Here is a 19,972-nt window from a genome sequence, read left to right on the forward strand (position 1 = left end):
CAGATCATATTTGGACAGATGAAAGTTTAGTCAAAAAGATAGTAGGTCATAAAGCTCTATCCACAGACTTCTCCAAAGAATTCCCATCCTCTAACTTGCTATTCTAGCTCTAGTATTTACATGACCGGTCCAGTTCACTTTTTGGTCAGTGGTAACCCCGAGGATGTTGATGCGTGGATAGTGATGCTATTGAATGTCAAAGGGCAATGGTTAGATTCTCTCTTTTTGCAGATGGTCATTGCCTGACATTTGTGTAATGCAAATACTACTAACCATTTGTAAACCCAAACGTGGATGTTATTCAGGTCTTGGTGCATTTGAACATGTACTGTTTCAGTATCTGAGGTGTTGTGAATGGTGCAGAACATTTACAGTCATCACTGAGCATTCCTACTTCTGACCATCTGATGGAGAATAGGTAACTGAAGCAGCTTACAGGACAGTACCTCAAGAAACTCCTGCAGAGCTCTCCTGAAATTGAGATGATTGACCCCCATAATCATCTAGGAGGAAGTGAGGACTGCAGATGCTGGAGATCAGAGCTTAAAAATGTGTTGCTGGAAAAGCGCAGCAGGTCAGGCAGCATCAAAGGAACAGGAGAATCGATGTTTTGGGCATAAGCCCTTCTGGAATGAGGAGGGTGTGCCAAGCAGGCTGAGATACCTGAGCTGGGGTAGGGCTGACTGCTTGGCACACCCTCCTCATTCCTGAAGAAGGGCTTAGGCCCGAAACGTCGATTTTCCTGTTCCTTTGATGCTGCCTGACCTGCTGCGCTTTTCCAGCAACACATTTTTAAGCTCCATAATCATCTCCCTTTCTGCTAGATATGATTCTAACCATTCTCCCTCCTGAGACCCATTAACTTCAGTTTCGCTAGGGCACCTTGATGCCACACTAATTCAAATGCAGCCTCGATGTCAAGGGCTATCACCCTCGCCTCACCTCTGGAATCCAGCTCTTCTTTCCGTCTTTAGGCCAAGGCTGTGATGAAGTCAGGAGCTTGGTGAGCCTGACAGAACCCAAATCGGGCGTCAGTGAGCAGGTTATTGCGAATTAGGTGCTGCTTGATAGCACTGTTGATGATGCTATATATTACTTCGAGGATGATTGACAGGACACTGATTGGGCAGTAATTGGTAGATTTAGATCTGTCCCGTTTTGTGGGCAGGACAAACCTAAGCGATGTTCCACCTTGTCAGGTAGATGTCAGCGTTGTAACTGCTTTGGAACAACTTAGCCTTGGGCATGCATGAGTCTTCACTACTATTGCCAGAATGTTGTCAGGGCCTTTAGCTGTTTTCTGATATCATGTGGAGTGAATGGCATTGGCTGAAGACTAGCAGCTGTGATACAGCAGAAGTTGAGATGGATTATGTTTAGGTTAGATTCCCTACAATATGGAAACAGACCTTTTCAGCCCAACAAGTCCACACCGACCCTCCGAAGAGTAAACCAACCAGACCCATTCCCCTACCCTATATTTATCCCAGACTATGGGCAATTTAGCATGGCCAGTTCATCTAACCTGCACATTTTGGATTGTGGGAGGAAACTGGAGTACCTGGAGGAAACCCACGCAGACACGGGGAGAATGTGCAAACTCCATACAGTCACCCGAGGCTGGGATCGAACCCGGGTCCCTGGCACTGTGAGGCAGCAGTGCTAACCACTGAGCCACCATACTGCCCCCTATGAATTCAGCACCTCTGGCTGAAGATGATTGCAAATGCTTCAGCCTTATCTTTTGCACTGTGGTGCCGGGCTTTCCCATCATTGAGGATGTTTGTGGGACCTTCTCCTCCAGTGATTAGTTTAATTGTTCACCAGCACTCATGGCTAGATATGCTAGGACTGCAGAGCACAGATCTGATCCACTGGCTGTCGGATTGCTTAACATGCAGTTTATTCAGTCCCTTTTAGGAATAGCTGATGTTTCTCTGTGCTTAATCTCCTGCACTCCCCTTTTCACCAGTGTTGATTCCTGGTTTGGTAGGAGTGGTAGAATGGGAAATATGCCAGGACATGCAGTTACAGATGGTGGTTGAATACAATTCTGCGCTAAAGGGCCACAATATCTTATTTTAAGGTACAAGATCCATTCTGCATCTAGCCCATTTAATCTGGTAATGGTGCCACAGAAAATGGAGGGTATTGTCAAAGTAAAGGCAGGACTTTATCTCTACCTGGACTGGATGGTGGTAATGACGGTGTAATATTAATATCACTGTTTACTTGCAATCATATCACAGTGCTAATGGGATTTCTCTCTGAGGGATTCTTCCCCCCCCCCCCCCCCCCCCCCCCCTGCCGCTGCCCTATGTAGGTGAAACTTCAGTGCAGGGTCTGATCACTGGGCAAGTGAGACTTGTACTTGCACTGAATGCTAATTTTATTCCCTTGTGTAATGCTTTTGCCAATCAGAATGCTTTGCTCACTTCAAATGGTAGGCAGTATGATTCACCCCTGTAGACCCCTGCCCTTTTGTGGGGTATAAACTGAAGTCCTGCTTTGTTCTTGTAAGTCTATGCTCTATGTGCACTTCCTGAATAAACAACAAACTCATTTACTATCAGTATCTTCCATGCTGGGGAGCTGGGCTTCAAATATATCCATTGTCAAATGAATATCCATCCTGGTGCCCACCCAGCTGCAAACACATCTTGTGCATGGCCCAGCTCAGTTTTGCAAGTAGATGTTTTGCCTGTGTCTGTGACTGAGGGTGTTAGCTTGCAACAGCTGAGTGTGTCCTCATGCTGTTAAGAAGGCTAGCCTACAGTTGCTCACCCAGGTAACAAGCTAAACAAGCTTGTGTCCGGTGCAAGGTGTTGTTACTTGTGATTTTAGTGACTTCTAAGACCACTTTCAGAAGGGTTAGAGGTCAAAGCATGGCCAGAATGTGGGTAGAAACATTTAATGTTAAACATACCTCCACGAATACTCATTTGACCAAGGCAGGTACCATTGTTAGAGTTTGTGTGGGATGAATTCTGTTTAGGATTAGAACTGCCTCACCTTCATTTCATTTACACATGGTCATTTTGAGAGTCATAGTGCAAGCCTTTATGTATTAATAAAAGTCATGTTAATGTAGATCTCTGCTCCAACTACCACATGGTTACTCTGGTTGCTAATGTCCTGGCGTAGTACTTGGCAGAATGCTCTATATTGTAGTTGCTCTTTTGAAAGGCAGAGGCTAAACAAGCAGATGGATGTTCTTCATCTGAAACCACCAGCTTGTTTTGCGATGACTCCAAAAACCTTATCAATTTCATACTTTTCACAGGAATAAAAGTTTTGGTTAGAGTGCTATTGCATTCTCTGATACACCAGAAACTTCTGTTAAAGCATTTGCTGAATAATAGAGAAACTGCATTTTAGGAAAAACCATCACTGTTTGTTGCTGGGTATGAAGCATTCATTCTTGTGTATTGGTGCCAAGTTTCAAATTTTCGCTTCTGTGTGACAGTTGTTGTCTGTTACTGGGCTGCAAACAAGGTAAGAGCCCCTTGTGTTAATAACAAGGTACTGGCATGGAGAGAGGATTGGCTGACTGGTAGAAGGAAGAGAGTGGGGACACAGGGTTCTTTTGCAGAATAGCAGCCAATGACTAATAGAGTTCTTCAAGGGTCTGTATTGTGCCCACCACTCTCCATATTTTACATTAACGATCTGGGTGAAGGAATTGAGGGCATTATTGCTACATTTGCAGATGGAACAAAGATGGGTAGAGGTGCAGGTAGTGTTGAGGAAGCAAGGAGGCTGCAGACGACTTAGACAGGCTAGGAGAGTGGGCATAGAAATGACAGATGGAATACAGTATGGGAAAATGTGCACTTTGATAGAAGAATGCAGGCATAGACTATTTTTTAAATGGGGAAAGGCTTTGGAAACCTCATGTACAAAGAGATTTAGGAGACAGAGTTCAGGATTCTTTTCAGGTTAATGTGCAGGTTCAGTTGGCAGTTAAGAAGGCAAATGTAATGTTAGCATTCATTTCCAAAGGACTAGAATACAAGAGCAGGACTGTTACTCACATTGTAGGAAGAATGTGGAAGCTTTGGAAAGGGGTCAGAGGAGATTTTCTATATGGAGGGAAGGTCTTACAAGGAAACATGAGGAACTTGAGGCTGTTTTCGTTAGCGAGAAGAAGGTTGAGAAGTGATGAAATTGTGACAAAAAAGATAATCAGAGGATTAGATAGAGTGGGCAGGGAGAGCCTTTTCCCTCAGATAGTAATGGCTGGTACGAGGGGTGATGGATATAGAGCTGAAAATGTGTTGCTGGAAAAGCGCAGCAGGTCAGGCAGCATCCAAGGAGCAGGAGAATCGACATTTCGGGCATGAGCCCTTCTTCAGGAATCCTGAAGAAGGGCTCATGCCCGAAACGTCGATGATTCCTGAAGAAGGGCTCATGCCCGAAACGTCGATTATCCTGCTCCTTGGATGCTGCCTGACCTTCTGCGCTTTTCCAGCAACACATTTTCAGCTCTGATCTCCAGCATCTGCAGTCCTCACTTTTTCCTGGGTGATAGATATAGGACAGATGTCAGAGGTAGTTTCTTTACTCAGTAGTAGGGGTGTGGAACTCCCTGCCTGAAACAGTGGTAGACTTGCCAACTTTAAGGGCATTTAAATGGTCATTGGATAAATATGTTTTAGATTAGATTAGATTAGATTACAGTGTGGAAACAGGCCCTTCGGCCCAACAAGTCCACACCGACCCGCCGAAGCGAAACCCACCCATACATTTACCCCTTACCTAACACTACGGGCAATTTAGTATGGCCAATTCACCTGACCCTGCACATCTTTGGACTGTGGGAGGAAACTGGAGCACCCGGAGGAAACCTACGCAGACACGGGGAGAACATGCAAACTCCACACAGTCAGTCGCCTGAGGCGGGAATTGAACCCGGGTCTCTGGCGCTGTGAGGCAGCAGTGCTAACCACTGAGCCACCGTGCCGCCCACTATGTGGATGAAAATGGAAAAGTGCAGGATAGATGGGCTTCAGATTGGTTTCACAGGGCGGTACAACATTGAGGGCTGAAGGGCCTGTACTGCGCTGGAACGTTCCATGTTCTACTCTGGAGGTTGTGTAGTGCTCTGGTCAGATCGCATTTAGAATATTGTGATAGGTTTTGGGCTCTGTATCTAAGGAAGGATGTGCTGGTGTTGGAGCGGATCCAAAAGAATGATCCTGAGGCTGAAAGGCTTGGTATATGAGGAATGGTTGAGAACTCTGAGTCTGCACTCAATGGAGTTTAGGAGGATGAGGGGGAGATCTGATAGAAGCTTGTAAACTACTGAAAGGCCTGGACAGAGAGGATGTGGAGAAGATGTTTCCAATAGTAGAAGAGACTAGGACCTGAGAGCACAACCTCAGAGTGAAGGAGCAACCCTTTTTTGAACTGAGATGAGGAGGAATTTCTTCAGCCAGAGGGTGGGGGATGTGTGGAACTCATTGCCGCAGAGGGCTGTGGAGGCCAAGCCATTGAGTGTATTTAAGACAGAAATGTAAAGGTTCTTGATTGGTATGGGGATCAACGGGACATAGCAGGAGAATGGGATTGAGAAACATATCAGCCATGATCGAATGGTGGAGCAGACTCGACAGGCTGAATGGCCTAGTCTGCTCCTATATCTTATGGCCTGACAGCTCCATTGATATGATTTGTTCATTTGTCATTAAACACAACCATGTCAGTGAAAATTTGGAGGTCAAGTCTGAGGAAAATTTGGAGGTTCAGGATATTAAAATTAATTCTTTCCTGTTTGACCCAACAGTTTCTAGTAGAGTGAATGGGTAGTTGATCAAATATACAAACCTTGTTTAATTCAAGCTGCCACCTCCAGAACCCTTAGCCGCTGCTGTGACTGACAATCATCTCAACAAAGACTGGTCAATAATCTGGTCTCCTTATAGAGTCCTTTCAATGTATGGCGTTTTGCGTATTAAATCTATGCGGCTCATGGTTTGCCCTGCTGCCTCACAGCCCAGGGACCCAGCTAGGATTCCACCCTTGGGTGACTGTGTGGAGTTTGCACATTCTCCATGTGTCTATGTGGGTTTCCTCCGGGTGCTGCGGTTTCCTCCAATGAGCCACAGATGTGCAGGTGAGGTAAATTGGCCATGCTAAATTGCCCATATTGTTCAGGGGGATGTAGGATAGGTGCATTAGTCAGGGGAAATGTAGACTAATAGGGGAGGGGAATGGGTCTGGGTGGGTTACTCTTCAGAGGGTCGGTGTGGACTTGTTGGGCCAAATGGCCTGTTTCTATACTGTAGGGATTCTATGACTGTGGAGCAATGCAAACTATTCAGTTCCCTTGTTCTATCCCTGTAAGCCTAAAAGTTATTTTTTTCCTTTCAGGTGACCATCCAATCGTTTGAAATCATAGACTATCTCTGCTTCCACAGCCCTAGTGGGCTATATGTTCTAGTTGATTACCTTCTGCTCCCTAAAGAGAAGATTATTCCTTATGTTCCTGCTGTGTCTCTTGCCCAAAACCAAAATCTCTGTCCACTGTCCTAGTACCATTAACTAACTACCTTATCCAAAATGTCCTAATCTTGTATTTTTTTGTCAAATTTGTACTCCATCTCCTTTACTGTAAGGAGAACACCTTCACTTCTCCCACCCATCTGTGTAGCTAATATCCCTTGTCACTGGAACGATTGTGGTAAATTTTCCTTTTGAGGACTCTGACTCTCTTACACTTCTTGAAATGTGATGACTGGGATTGGCACAGTACTCTAATTGTGATCTAAACTAAGGCTTTGTAAAGGTTCAGCATAAATTCTCAGCCTTTGTTCTGTATGCTGTACGGACCACTTTGTGGTCAGTGTGTCATGCCAGCTTCTAAAGGTCTGTCCACATACACCATCAGGTCCCTGTGTCTCTGCATTCTTTAGCAGTGTCTAGGTAGCCTGTCCCTATCCTGCTGCACTCTACTCTAGATGCAATATGATCAGTGTTGATTAACCAAGAAGATATGTTCCTTTGATTACATAAAATCATGGAGTGTTGCTGAGCTGAAACAAGCTGCTCAACTCCTTGTAACCCTGTCATTTACTTTTCTCTTTTCAAGTCTGATTCACTTTGGAAAGGTGCCATTGATTCTGCTTCCACTCCATTTTTAGACAGCGCGTTCCACGTCGTAACTGCCTGCCGTATTTTAAAAGAAGTCTACTCTATAGTAGGACCTGTTTTGTCACTTTACTGTTCAACCTTTCCATTTAACATATGTTTCATCTAATCATAACTTCTTCCATTAATTATTTGACCTTTACTCTCATTGACTTGCATTTGCACCTGGTAGCCAACATACCGAAAGAACCAAAATCCTTTAGGATTTCCTTACGCTCTATTGAATACGCACTTATTTGTTATCACACGGTCATGTGAAATAGGAGCAGACGGAGGCTATTTAGCCCCTCAAACCTGTTCTGCTATTTAATAAGTCCAAGCTGAACTATTTGTGTTTCAAATTCAATATTCCTACCTATTCCTGATAACCCTTGATTCCACTGCCTAACCAGAATTCCTTCACCCCTGCCTTAAAAATATTCACTGACCCTGTTTCTGCCACCCTGTTAAGGCGGAGACTTCCAAACCTTCTGAGTGAAATATATCTCCTCACCTTGTTCCAAAAGGGATAACCTCTCATTGTAAAACAGTATCCCTACTTCTGAACTGACTCACAAGAGGAAAATAATCCTCCCACTTCCACTTGGCAAGACTTTTCAGAATTTTGTTCATTTCAATCAAGTCAGCTCTCACCCTTCAAAATTCCAGTGGGAAATAAGGCAAGCTGTCCAACTTCTCATCATTATACAGCTCACTCATTCCAGGTATCAATCTAGCAAATCTCCTCTGAACCACTTCCTCTGCATTCACATGCTTCCTTACATAAAGAGACTAAACCTGCACTCAATCTTCAAAATTCAGTCTCACCATTTCCCAGTAAAACAGAAGCAGAAGACTTTACTTTTATAAGTTCCGAAGAATGGTCACTGCATCTCAAAATGTTAACTCTGCTTTCTTGCTGCAGATGCTGCCAGGCCTGCTGAGTTTCTCCAGCAATCCTTCCTTTTATGTTCAATTCCTCTTATAACAAAGGATAGCCCAATTAGCTTTCTTGATTGTGGCTGGAATGTAGCATGGAAACGATCCTTCGGTCCAACTTGTATATGCCGACCAGATATCCTAAAATAATCTAGTCCTATTTGCCAGCATTTGGCCCATGTCCCTGTCAACCCTTCCTATTCACATATCCTCCAGATGCCTTTTAAATGTAACAGTGCCAGCCTCCACCTCCCCTGATAGTTCATTTCATCCATGCACCACCCTCTGTGCGAAAGAGTTGCTCCTTCGGTCCTTTTTAAATCTTCCCCTCTCACCTTAAACCTATGCCCTCTAGTTTTGGACTTCCCTACCCTGGGGAAAAAACTTTGCCTATTCACCCTATCCATGCCCCTCATGATTCTATAAACTTCTGTAAGGCCACCCCTCAGCCTCCAACGCTCCAGGGAAAACAGCCCCAGCCTATTCAGCCTCTCCCTATAGCTCAAACCATCCAACCCTGGCAACATCCTTGTAAATCTTTTCTGAACCCTTTCAAGGATCGGTGCTGGGTCCTCTACTTTTTGTCATTTACATAAATGATTTGGATGCGAGCATTAGAGGTACAGTTAGTAAGTTTGCAAATAACATCAAAATTGGAGGTGTAGTGGACTGTGAAGAGGGTTACCTCAGATTACAACAGGATCTGTACCAGATGGGCAAATGGGCTGAGAAGTGGCAGATGGAGTTTAATTCAGAAAAATGCGAGGTGCTGCATTTTGGGAAAGCAAACCTTAGCAGGACTTATACACTTAATGGTAAGGTCCTAGGGAGTGTTGCTGAACAAAGAGACCTTGGGGTGCAGGTTCATAGCTCCTTGAAAGTGGAGTCGCAGGTAGATAGGATTGTGAAGAAGGCGTTTGGTATGCTTTCCTTTATTGGTCAGAGTATTGAGTACAGGAGTTGGGAGGTCATGTTGCAGCTGTACAGGACATTGGTTAGGCCACCGTTGGAATATTGCGTGCAATTCTGGTCTCCTTCCTATCGGAAAGATGTTGTGAAACTTGAAAGGGTTCAGAAAAGATTTACAAGGATGTTGCCAGGGTTGGAGGATTTGAGCGACAGGGAGAGGCTGAACAGGCTGGGGCTGTTTTCCCTGGAGTGTCGGAGGCTGAGGGGTGACCTTATAGAGGTTTACAAAATTATGAGGGGCATGAATAGAGTAAATAGACATAGTCTTTTCCCTGGGGTGGGGAGTCCAGAACTAGAGGGCATAGGTTTAGGGTGAGAGGGGAAAGATATAAAGGAGACCTAAGGGCAACTTTTTCACGCAGAGGGTGGTACGTGTATGGAATGAGCTGCCAGAGGATGTGGTGGAGTCTGGTACAATTGCAACATTTAAGAGGCATTTGGATGGGTATATGAATAGGAAGGGTTTGGAGGGATATGGGCCGGGTGCTGGCAGGTGGGACTAGATTGGGTTGGGATATCTGGTCAGCATGGACAGGTTGGACTGAAGGGTCTGTTTCTATGCTGTACATCTCTATGACTCTAAGTTTCACAATGTCTTTCCTTTAGCAAATCTTTGTGACTCATGCACAAAAACACCTAGATTCCTCTGCACTTCAGATAATGTCTATTGACGTAATAGTCTGCTTATTCACTCTTACTGCCAAAGTGAACAACTTCACATTCTCACAGTGTACTCCAATTGCTAGATTTTTGGTTACTTATGCAACTTTAGCATGGCCAATTCACCTAGCCTGCACATTTTTGGACTGTGGGAGGAAACCGGAGGAAACCCACACAGACACGGGGAGAATGTGCAAACTCCACACAGACAGTTTCCTGAGGCGAGAATTGAACCCGGGTCTCTGGCACTGTGAGGCAGCAGTGCTAACCACTGTGCCACCGTGCCGATCTGGTGCAGATCGCCTGCTATTCCTCATCCCTACTCAAAATGATTCTTCGTTTTGCTCATCTGAACAAACATCACCTGTATCTTTTTCCACAATTGCCATCCTTAAAGCCCTATTCCTCCACCTTTACTGATCTTCCTACTCTCCCTCTCGCTCTAATAATTTGATTTATTATTGTCACATGTACCTAGGTAAAGTGAAAAGTTTTGTATCTGGTACAGGCCGATCATATCATAGAAAGTGTATTAGGGTAATAGAACAGAGTGAGGAATACAATGTTACAGCTGCAGAGAGGGTGCACAAAGAGTGAGATCAACATTAAATTTAGAATTTAGAAGTCTGTTCAGAAGTCTAATAACAGCAGGGAAAAAGCTGTTCTTGAATCTGGTGGTACATGTGTTTTAGCTTTTGTATCTTCTGGCTGACAGAAGAGGTTGGAAGAGATTATAAATGGGGTGGGAGAGATCTTTGATGATGTTGGCTGCCTTTCTAAGACAGCGAGAAGTATAGGACTTGTCATTCTGAAACCACGTCTCTTCAATGGTCTTCAGATCATATTTATTTCCTTTAATGTGCATTCTCAAACTGTTTACTTTGTAAAGAATAACTTGCCTAACTTGACTTTGCCTGTATGGTTTTCCTGTGAATTTTTAACATATGGCTATAAAAATTGCAACAACTATCATGCCATTAGATCTATAACTTGTGATCTGCGCACCTTCTATTTCCTGTTTAAACTAATTAGCTCTCCAGCAACACATTTTGCCTCCAGTTCTGAAATTCATTATTTTGCAAGTAAGCATAACTTAAATGTTCAACTGACTCTTTGGAAAAGCATGATAATGTTTACCTCCATAGCATTTATCAATGAAAATATTTCTGTTCAACTCTCTGGTGCAGAGAGAAGTTCTGAAATTGTTCTTGCTGTGACAGCTGGTTAATGGCATGCCTGCTGTTCCTTGTTTAAAACCACACAATCTTGCCGTGGATCCCAAGCTTGCTCGCCACGGGGTTTGTTACTTTCAAACACATTAACATGTGGTATTGAACACTTGAGTGGAAGTCGCATGTGCATGATGGCACCCTTTTTAAAAAAAAATGTTTCCGACAATTTAATTTTACTTTTAGAATCCCCGTCAGGAATATAAACAGTGTCCATTTTCCCATGTTTTTGAAGAAATGAGGATCCATGTGGTCAAAATGTTGGTATGGACTCAAGCAGCTGATGCCAGTGACTATCATAGCATCATCGAGGTGTTACAGTGCCAAAAGAGACCATTTAGCCCATCAATTATCCAATGTCCTATTGAATGTCTGTATCGACCACACTTCCAGGCAGTGCATTCCATACTCTAACTGCTCACTGACTGAAAATGTTTTTCCTCACATTGTTCATGATTCTTCGGCAGATCACTTTAAATCTCTGCATAAAGTAAGTTACATCAGCAAAATACTGTGTGCAGAGTGAATGGAGAAAAAGTCAAATGGAAATGATTGTCTTGGTGAACTGTCAGCTACAGCCTCCATTGTTACTAATAAGTGCTCAGCTGGGTCTCTGCTCCAGGAGCTGAAGATATATCCTATATTTCTTTGATTTCAGCAATACTCTAGTTTTATGCAAAAAAGAGACATGTTGAAGAAACTTTTCATATTGTGCACAAACAGATTCAAGAATGCCAAGTTTCAAAGGAAACAAAACTTTGCTGATTAGTTGGCAAGTGAATTCTGCTACTATAAGAAGAATGTGCTGGGGAAGTATTATTCCCAACATCTCTAGTTAATTCAAGAAAGGTTCAATACCTGGAGGTGTTCCATTTTCTTGCAGAGGATGGGTCCCTGCATAAGAATGTATTTAACTTCTAGCACAACTGATAATCTTAAATCGTTTGTGTAATTTTTAATACACGGAGATTGTGCAGCAAGTGTTGTCTTCCCAATCTCAGAATTGCATCTAAGGTTAGACGTTCTTCTGAGTTTTGCAAAGTAAAGTCATAAATATAGGAACAGATTTTGGCTATTCGGCCCATTGAGTCTACTCAACCATTCGATTGAGGCTGATATGTTTGTCAATCCCATTCTTCTGCCTTCTCCCCGTAATTGCTATGGTTCTGTTCGCCGAGCTGGAAGTTTTTGTTGCAAACGTTTCGTCCCCTGTCTAGGTGACATCCTCAGTGCTTGGGAGCCTCCTGTGAAGCGCTTCTGTGGTGTTTTCTCCGGCATTTATAGTGGCCTGTCCCTGCCGCTTCCGGTTGTCAGTTTCAGCTGTCCGCTGTAGTGGCCGGTATATTGGGTCCAGGTCGATGTGTTTGTTGATGGAGTTTGTGGATGAGTGCCATGCTTCTAGGAATTCCCTGGCTGTTCTTTGTTTCGCTTGCCCTATAATGGTAGTGTTGTCCCAGTCAAATTCATGTTGCTTGTCATCTATGTGTGTGGCTACTAGGGATAGCTGGTCGTGTCGTTTCGTGTTTAGTTGATGTTCGTGGATGCGGATCGTTAGCTGTCTTCCTGTTTGCCCGATATAGTGTTTTGTGCAGTCCTTGCATGGTATTTTGTACACTACATTAGTTTTGCTCATGCTGGGTATCGGGTCCTTCGTTCTGATGAGTTGTTGTCTGAGTGTGGCTGTTGGTTTGTGTGCTGTTATAAGAACGAGTGGTCACAATAGTCTGGCTGTCATTTCAGAGATGTTCTTGATGTATGGTAGTGTGGCTAGTCCTTTGGGTTGCGGCATGTCCTCGTTCCGTTGTCTTTCCCTTAGGCATCTGCTGATGAAATTGCGGGGGTATCCGTTTTTGGTGAATACCTTGTATAGGTGTTCTTCTTCCTCTTTTTGCAGTTTTGCACCAGAAGTGCAAAAGTTTGCACAAGTTTTTCCAAGTACGTTCTATCTCGGCCTCTCAGTATTCTGTAAGTTTCAATGAGATCAGGAGTCAGCATGGACGAGTTGGACCGACGGATCTGTTTCCATGCCGCACATCTCTATGACTCTATCATCCCTCATCCTTCTAAACTCCATTGTGTACAGACCCAGAGTCCTCAACTGCTGTTTATGTGACGAGCCTATCAAGACCCAGGATCGTTCTTGGAAACCTCCTCTGGACCTCTTCCAATGTCAACATAGCATTCTTAAGATACAGGGCCGAAAAGTGCTCATAATATTCCAGATATGGTCTGACTGAGCTTTATACAGCCTCAACAGTGCATCTTTGCTCTTGTACTCCAGCCCTGACAAATGAATGCTAATATTGATGTGCTTTTCTAACTGCCAACTGAACCGGCATCTTAACCTTAAGAGAATCCTGAACTAGACTCCCAAAACCCTTTGTGCTTCAGATTTCTGAGCCTTTCCCTTTTTAGAAAATGGTCTGTGCATCTACTCTTCTGATCAAAGTGCTTGATGCCACACTTTCCCACATTGTATTCCATCTGCCATTTCTTTGCTCACTCCTAGCCTGCCCAAGCAGCCTCCCTGCTTCCTTAACACTACCTGTCCCACCTATCTTTATATCATTTACAGATGTAGCAACAATACCCTTAGTTCCTTCGTCCAGGTCGTTAATGTATAACATGAATACCTGTGGTCCCAGCACAGACCCCGATAGAACTCCACGAGTCACCAGCTGCCATTGTAAGACCAATTTATCCCCACTCTTTGCTTTCTGCCAGTCAGCCAATCCTCTGTCCACACCATGCCTTACCCCTAACACCATGGCCTCTTCTCTTATTTAGCAGCCTCCTGTGTGGTCCCTTGTCAAAGGCCTTCTAGAAATCCAAATAGATCATATCCACTGGCTTTCCTTTGTCTAGCTTGCTCCTTATCTCCAAACAGATTGTCAGGCATAGTCTCCCCTTGACGAAGCCGTGCTAACCCAGCCCTATTTTACCATGCACTTCTAGGTACTCCTCAATCTTGTCCTTAATAATCGCCTCTAAAATCTTACCGAGGTCAGGCTAACTGGCCTATAATTTGCTGTCTTCAGTCTCTCTTCCTAAACAGCGGTGTTACATTAGCCATTTTCCAGTCCTCTGACTGCAAGTTGTCGTAGTTCTAGCAGATCATAGAGCTGCCATCCCATTAGAGAGAGAGAGATGGCAGGTGGTGGTTTAACCAAAGGGTCACCATACCTCAGCTGGTACAAGAATTGAACCCACATTTTTGGCATCACTGCATTACAAATGAGCTAATCGACCACTCGGTGATTGAACATGGTCAGTGATTTGGCCATTGTGAACACCTGAAAGGATGTTGCTTGATATAATCTGCTAACCGTGAGAACACACCCCCTATGTACTTGCACTGACTCTGACATCCAGCGCATTGCTCATTAGTGATGCACAAATGGCCACTTGTAGTTTTGAGGCAGGTAGATGTTTCAATGTTATGATGTCAACATCGTGGGTATCAACTGCAAAAGCCATAACATAGTCAAAGGAAAAGATTTTCAGAGAGCTTTTGAAAATACTGGGAAGGTGTTAAAATGGAAGCAGTCTGAATTCTGTTTAATTGTTTGCAGATGTATATTAACCACTTGATTCCCTGCGAATAGACCCGGGAAGGTTTTGTGGCAGAGTGGTAGTGTCCATACATTGGGCCAGAAGTTCTGTGATGGTCAGTGTTGTGTTGTAGCATGCTCAAGCTAGTTCATGTATTTAGAAAGCAAATAGACCTAGCTTGAACCTGGGGCTGGAGGGTAAGTAGAAATACATGTATGTGCTCCAGTTCTATCAGTCACCTGCTGGCTTTCTGGAATAAAACAGAGTTCCAAAGCAATGAGGATTCCAGTGGAATGGATGAAGTGAGAGACTGGGGAGTTTTTTTTTCTTATTGCAAAAATATACTTTATTCATAAAAAGTTTGTCTATAAGTACTTTCTCATGGTTCTCATGGGGGTGGCACAGTGGCTAGCACTGCTAGCTCACAGCGCCAGGGACCTGGGTTCAATCCCAGCCTCAGGTGACTGTCTCAGGTGACTGTCTGCTCTGGGTTTCCTCTGGGTGCTCCGGTTTCCTCCCACAATCCAAAGTGTGCAGGTTAGTTGGATTGGCCATTCTATATTTCCCATAGGTTTAGGTGTATTAGTCAGGGGTAAATATAGGGTAGGGGGATGGGTCTGGGTGGGTTACTCTTCGGAGGATCGGTGTGGACTTGTTGGGCTGAAAGGTCTGTTTCCACACTGTAGGGATTCTATGATGGATTGAATCCATTCAATACAGTCTTTGCAGAGTGAAAAAAGATCCACTGAGATGACGTTGGAGTTTCACATCCCACAGAGCTTCCATGCAATTGTGTAAACGGGAGTTTTTAAACTCATGCAGGAAAGATATTTACAAATATTTTGGGTCAATGGGGGTGGGGATCTGTGATCTGATCCTGCAAAAAGATCCACTTTTTGCAGGAAGCCCTTAGACCGTGATCTTCCCCACTGCACCTTGGTGGCAGCTGGACCAAGCTTTAGTGTGTCCCTCAGCATGTAGTCATGGACTTTGAAATGTGCCCGTCTGCAAAACGCGAGGGACCATAAGATGCCAAGGGTTGGAAGATGATAGAGTAAATATATAGCATGTGAAGCTCACTAAAGTAATGTGTGGCAAGCTTATTGATGAGGGTGATGATTCTCAAATTGCTTTATTTGAGCACAGGAGCAAGTGCACCATGGAAATGGGGCCTATGAAAGTATGTAGCTTTGCACAGCTGAGGATTTGGGTGTGGTGTTTGGCGCAAGCTGTAAAGCATGGTGCACATTCAGCTCAAGAAAACGCGCAAGAAGTTGGACCATGAGTTGATAATGTTTTTACCTGATTTCCTAGGGAAAGGGAGAAAAGACTCCAAGTCGGCATGGTTTTTGAAGTGGAAGAATATGATCTTCGCACTACAGCAGCTTTGAGGAAGGAAATGTAACTCAGCTTGAACATCATGCCTCAGATTCTCAGATATTTTCGCAGTGAGCAGCAAAAGATAGCAAGGTTAATGAAGTCAGTGTCAGTGAAGTGTGGCTGCTGAAGATGTCCAAATAGCTTTGGTCTTGCTGATATCGGAAAGGGGAAATGCCCAAAGATGTGGGCAGAGATGGAGAGGATATGGAGGGTAGGGATAGCTGGGAGCTGAATAGAGTGTAAGAGCAGGTTGTTGTACAAGAGAAAGACGAAGGAAGCTCTGATAGTAGTGTGTCAGTTTTGTAAGCAGACTGTAGAACATTGTATCATAAAGCAACTAAACAACATGTTCTGCTTTTCGCACCTTGAAAAGTAGGGGGAAAAAAATCAGGTAACTACAAACTTATCATTCGAATGTCAGTGGTGCAGAGGAATATGCAATTAGGTGTCAGAGACCTTATGTGTAACTGAGACATTGATCTTTTCAATTAAGCAATTCAGAAGAATTGAGCAGCAGAGGACAACGTCATTGAGGGGATGAGCTCTCACCTACTTCCCTCATACAACCAGTAATTTACAGCAGGATTACAGCTTCGCAATAAGCCAAGGATGTGAGAGGCAGGCATGTGGAAGAATTGTATCAGCCTTGATCATATCAAATGGCCAATGGGCTGAGTGGCCAACAGTTGCTTCATATGTGTCATGGCTGGGTTATTAACAGAGGTTCAGTTTTGCAAACCAAAAGCTCAATGTTAATTTATTTATTAGATTTCTTTCACAGTTAGTTATCTGGACTCTTAGCTCACCTTTCTCTTGGTTAGACTGAGTTGGAGATCCAGTTTGTGCACCTGTCCCTCCTAGAGGTAGTAGCGGTTTAGGGAATAGCTACCTGCTGATTATAGAAGGAGTATTTCTCAGTAAATGAGAACTGCTATGTCCCAATTTTTATACATCTAGCTTCCAACAGCAATGTGGGAATGACCCAAGTTTTTCAAATAATGCTGATGCTGAGTTAATTATTGGCTGCACAGCTTGGAATAACTTCCCTGCTCCCCTTTGAAATAGATCCATAGCCCCTCAATTTAACAGCCTATCGAAGATAAAATTTCATTTCCTATTCCGCTGAACTCCCTCAGTTCTGCAGTGGAGCTTCACTCGAGATGGGAGTGATCTCACCCTTTGAAGTGGAATATGTAATACTGACCAGCTGACATGGGGAGAGTGGTAAGGCTGCAATTCACTGAACCACAACCAATGTTAACATTTACAATTTAACATTCCTAACAATTGGACAGTGTCATCAGTGGAGCATTGTATGGTCTTTGTCACATTGCAAATCTCAGCGAATTGCTCATATGTAACTAGAGTTGAAGGATCTGAGAGGCCAAATTTGGCTGTGTGGCACTTGTTTCCTCAATACTGCAATTGTCTTTTGAGATCCAAGTTGGTGCCTCTATTTCAGATGTATGCTTTTGAGGCAGAGTTATGCCTGATGCCATTTTATATTGACTGAGAATATATAGGGTGAACAAACCATGACATCTGTCCACATAGGATAGCATTGTCAGTCTCTGCATCTGGCTTCTTCCAGGTTTGTGCTGGAGATGCGAGTGATATCTCACTGTCCACTGTTGAGTAAGGGAGGTCACTGAAACACTATATTCAAAGGCCGATGACTTTGTTGTATTCCCTTTTGTTGAGACGAGCAGATAAACGAGCATGAGAATTTGCAAGGTTTATGGTATAGGAGCCAGTGGTTGCATGCACATGACTTTGCTGGTACTGTGTGCCAACTTTATCATTACCAGAAGCAAAATGAATTTCACCATGTGTCAGCACAAGGAATGTAAGTTGATGCTGTGTATAATGGGCATGCCCTTTGTTCTGTAGCTACCTGCTGTAACAACTGTATTTCAATCACCATGGCAAACCCAGAGATGAGCTACCGGTGACATGGTGACATACCAGTGATTTTCAGCAGCATTCCTTAGGTACTGAAGCAATCCCTGTCCAAATGCAACAAGATCTGGGCAATATCCAGGCTTGGGCTGACAAGTGGCAAGCAATGTTCATGCCACACAACTCCCAGATAATAACCATTTCCAATAAGAGACAAACTCACCACCACCTCTTGACATTCAATGGTGTTACCATCACTGAATCCCCTACTATCAACATCCTGGGGGTTATCTTTGATCAGAAACTCAACTGGACTCACCATATAAACACACTGACGACAAGAGCAGGTCAGATGCTAGGAATTCTGCAATGAGTAACTCACTTCCTGGCTCCTCAAAGCCTGTCCAACATCTGCAAGGCACATGTCAGGAGTGCCCACTTGTCTGGATGGGTGCAGCTCCAATAACACTCAAGAAGCTTGACAGTGGTGGAGAGAGTGGATGCTTGTGGATGTGGTGCCGATCAAGCAAGCTGCTTTGTCCTGGATGGGGTCAAGTTTCTTGAGTGTTGTTGGAACTGCACCCATCCAGGCAAGTGGCAGAAGTGTGTACTAACTACAAGATGCACTGCAGAAATTCACCAAAGGCTGCTTAGACAACACCTTCCAAACCCATGACCACTTTCATCTAGAAGGACAAGGACAGTAGATACAGGGAAATACCACCACTTGCAGGTTCTCCTCTAAGCCACTCACCACCCTTAATTGGAAATATACCACTGTTCCATCAATGTCATTGAGTCAAAATCCTGAAATTTCCTCCCTAAGGACATTGTGGGTCGACCTACCGTACATGGACTGCAGCAGTTCAAGAAGGCAGCTCACCCACACCTTCTCAAATGCAACTAGGAATAGGCAATAAATCCTAGCCAGCCAGTGACGTCCATGTTCCAAGAGTGACTAATAAAAGTAAAGGCATGTCTACAATCTCTTTCACAGTCACCTATTGTTCACAGGATAGCATGAAGCAATTTTAACAAGTAACCATGGCCCATACTGGTCCATACAGCTAGTGAATGGTATATACAGAAATCATTCAGATGATGTGCCACACTCTGATTCATTGTCATGAAAAGTATGCCTGTTTTCAAGGGGCCATCATGCTTAGCCCCTCCAATTGTCTCTAATGCAGAGGAGTACAATGATGATATTTTCCATAAGGAGTAATATTCCATGCTGATGTGTGACTCACATTTTTCTATGCGTGGAGATTGATTTGGTTTTTACTCTCCTGAGGCATTGGATCAGATCATGTTGCCCAAGGAGCATGCGGAGAGAGGGCAATGAAGTTGATTCCAGCTACTGGAAATGTAAGCAATTCTGAAAGTTATGCCTGTTTCCATTCAAAAACAGGAGAGTTGAAGAAAATCTAACTGAAATCCTCAGTATTGTTTGAGCAAATTAACAGCATTGACCCAGGTCAGTTGTCCCTGGTATTTGGACTTCACAATGGTGTGAAAAGTGAGGGCAATTTATTTTGATTCACTTATTGAATTAGAGAATTATGGAATAGATTACTGGGCATTGGAGTGGATAGAATAAGTGGTTTTAAAGAGCAACTAGTGCTGTTTGTGGAGAGGAAGGAGATTGCGAGTTATGTATTGAATTGAAGAAGTAGACAGGCTTAATGTGACATATTGACATTTCCGGTCATTCAATTCTTGAGTTCTGGCTGTGAACATATATAGATCTACATGAGTCCACTGGACTGTAATGTTGTACGACAGAGATTTTATACTTGTTATTTGGTGTTTCCACTGAGGGAAGGAAATGAGATTCCATTCCTGTGGTATTTCACATTTTCTATTTTCTTCTTGCTAACTTTTGAATCTTTTTCTAGGTTGATGAGGATGTAGCTTTGGAGCAAGCTATGAAATTCTGCCAGCTGCAAATGGCCACGTCAACGCAAAAACAGGTAATCAACCCAGGCAATGAGTGTGAGCGATTGGAAGGCGAGTACTTCTAAAGTTTGTGTATGTATGTGTGTGTCCCCATCTCTCTCTCTCTCTGTCTCTCTCTCTCTCTCTCTCCCTTCGAAGCAATAATTACAGAGAAGTTCAGAACCTAGCCACTTAACAGTAAGAGGGCAAACTTGTTTCAGAAGCCCAGCACTATTGTCCAATCTAGTTATCCTTTACAAAACTAGTTCCAAAGTCAA

At 43.7% G+C, this 19,972-nt stretch overlaps 1 protein-coding gene across 5 annotated transcripts in view; it reads left to right on the forward strand.

Moving 5' to 3' along the window:
• The window catches only part of cabin1 (calcineurin binding protein 1), a 513,604-nt gene that overhangs the window by 409,715 nt on the left and 83,917 nt on the right, over window positions 1-19,972 (forward strand). For all 5 annotated transcript variants that reach the window (XM_088000226.1, XM_088000222.1, XM_088000224.1 and 2 more), the window contains one exon: window positions 19,655-19,729. In XM_088000226.1, the coding sequence (XP_087856352.1) occupies window positions 19,655-19,729 (75 nt within the window). The remainder of the gene's footprint in view (window positions 1-19,654; window positions 19,730-19,972) is intronic.

Source organism: Chiloscyllium plagiosum, unplaced genomic scaffold (genome assembly GCF_037043375.1).
Source record: "Chiloscyllium plagiosum isolate Xiang-an unplaced genomic scaffold, Cpla_swu_hap1 HiC_scaffold_24, whole genome shotgun sequence".
NCBI classification, from domain to species: Eukaryota; Metazoa; Chordata; class Chondrichthyes; order Orectolobiformes; family Hemiscylliidae; genus Chiloscyllium; species Chiloscyllium plagiosum.